Below are 1,736 nucleotides of genomic sequence, written 5' to 3'. Positions count from 1 at the left end.
AAAAAAGAAAAAAAATGGCACAAAAACATAAATGAATGTAAAGCAATGAAAAGTAAAAAATAATAATATTTGCACCAATCTTCACGTAAAATCAAATAGCATAGGAGTTAGATAAGATTTTGTTATTCATTTTCGAAGAACAACAAAGCACAAGTCTAACGCAAAGGTTGGACTAATAAATTGACAGGTTGAATGGTCAGAAAAGAAAACGACATTTGCATCACAAATTCACAATCGACTACACAACTTTGACAGTGACAGCATGAGTGGCTGCTACCCATAGACGGGCAGACCATAGATTTGTATTGTACAATGAGGTTCGCCCTATGAACGAGTGGCAGACACATATAAACCAATTTGCCATGACCAAACTTATTCAAAGGCACGCAGTCCAAGCTCACGAATTGACCATTTCAGTATCTAACTTAAAATAAGTGACATGTTGCATAAGAGATCTCAACGCAGTACTGTAATGCAGTATTACTCTTACTAATTCTGAGTATAATATCTGCAAGAAGTTAAGAAAGAAAACGATCTTGAGTTACCTGGATGGGTTGTTGAGTTGGTTTCGATGGAATTAAGGCAGAACTTCCCGTCAGGGCAGACGCACTGGAACGCAAACTGATCGAACCTGCACTCCCCGCCGCTCAGGTGTGTGCATCGATCGCAGTCCCCTAGCGGCGCTGGAAGCTTCAGGAGGAATCCATCCCTGATTAGCCGCTCGTACTGCTCATGAGCTCGATCCAGTCCTCGGCGCACCGGCACGCTCACCGAGCTACAGTTGGTGGAAACCCCCTGCGGCAGCGTGCCGTTTTCGCCGCCGCCGTCCCAATGACCCGAGATGTACGCTCCCATCGCGTGGTTTCCACACGAGCGCCGCAGCCGAATCTCAGCCGGCACGGTGCAGTTGTAGAAGAACACGAGGCGCTTGTTCGTGGAGCTGATGTTGAACGGGAAGAGGGCGAGGCTGGCCGTCAGGTTGAAGTCGGGGACGGGGCAGCCGCTGTCGCCGGCGAAGGCGGTCTGCACGGCAGCCATCATGGTGTTGTCCACGTAGGAGATGTTGTCGACGCGGAACAGGTGCTCCCTGAACGTGTTGCTCAGGTAGGAGCGGCGGGTGCCGTTGTCGCAGGTAAGGTCGAAGGCCGGGTAGCCGCAGTAGAGCGGCTGCGCGCCGGCGAGGGAGAAGGGGTACCTGATGGTGAGGCCCCCGCATGACCGCTGCGTGCAGCTCCCTTTGCTGCCGGTGCCGGTGGTGGATGCAGCCGTGCGCAGGAAGGAGGCGAGCGGGAGAAGGAGCAGCTGCAGCGACAGCATGGACATGGTTTGCGACGAGCACGCGGGCACTTGGACCGTGGAACTTGTCTCATAGTACTACTTGTGAGGGATGAAGTGGATGATGTCGGTACGCTGGTACATGGTCTTTGACTGGTACTGTTCCCGGTTTTCGTTACGCAACTCTCTATCGCATCTTCGTCGCAGCAACGGCATCGCGGTTTTCTCCGCCACAGGCTCGAAGCTTAATTAAGCACGTATGGAGGATTATGGCTACCGAGCAAAAAAATTAATTGAAAAACCTTCAATCTATTCATCTTCAATCATAGCAGTATAAAAACACTAAAGATAATAAAAATTACAAACTAGGTCCGTGGACCATCTAACAACGACTAGAGTGAGCCGAAGGCACGCCTCGTCGGAGCCAGGTGAAATCTGGGATTACACGAAAGGAAACTAGG

The 1,736-nt window shown here is 50.4% G+C and overlaps 1 protein-coding gene across 1 annotated transcript in view; it reads right to left on the bottom strand.

The window, feature by feature from the left end:
* LOC119271003 (LEAF RUST 10 DISEASE-RESISTANCE LOCUS RECEPTOR-LIKE PROTEIN KINASE-like 1.2) overlaps nucleotides 1-1,324 on the bottom strand; it is a 5,159-nt gene extending 3,835 nt beyond the window's left edge. Inside the window, exon 1 of the mRNA XM_037552981.1 lies at nucleotides 546-1,324. Within this exon, the coding sequence (XP_037408878.1) occupies nucleotides 546-1,323 (778 nt within the window). The 5' untranslated portion in view covers nucleotide 1,324. The remainder of the gene's footprint in view (nucleotides 1-545) is intronic.
* Nucleotides 1,325-1,736: the final 412 nt, after the last annotated feature.

This window comes from Triticum dicoccoides, chromosome 3A (genome assembly GCF_002162155.2).
Source record: "Triticum dicoccoides isolate Atlit2015 ecotype Zavitan chromosome 3A, WEW_v2.0, whole genome shotgun sequence".
In the NCBI taxonomy this organism is placed as follows: Eukaryota; Viridiplantae; Streptophyta; class Magnoliopsida; order Poales; family Poaceae; genus Triticum; species Triticum dicoccoides.
The sequence above is the reverse complement of the archived record's forward strand: the minus strand, read 5'-3'. Positions and strand labels throughout refer to the sequence as shown.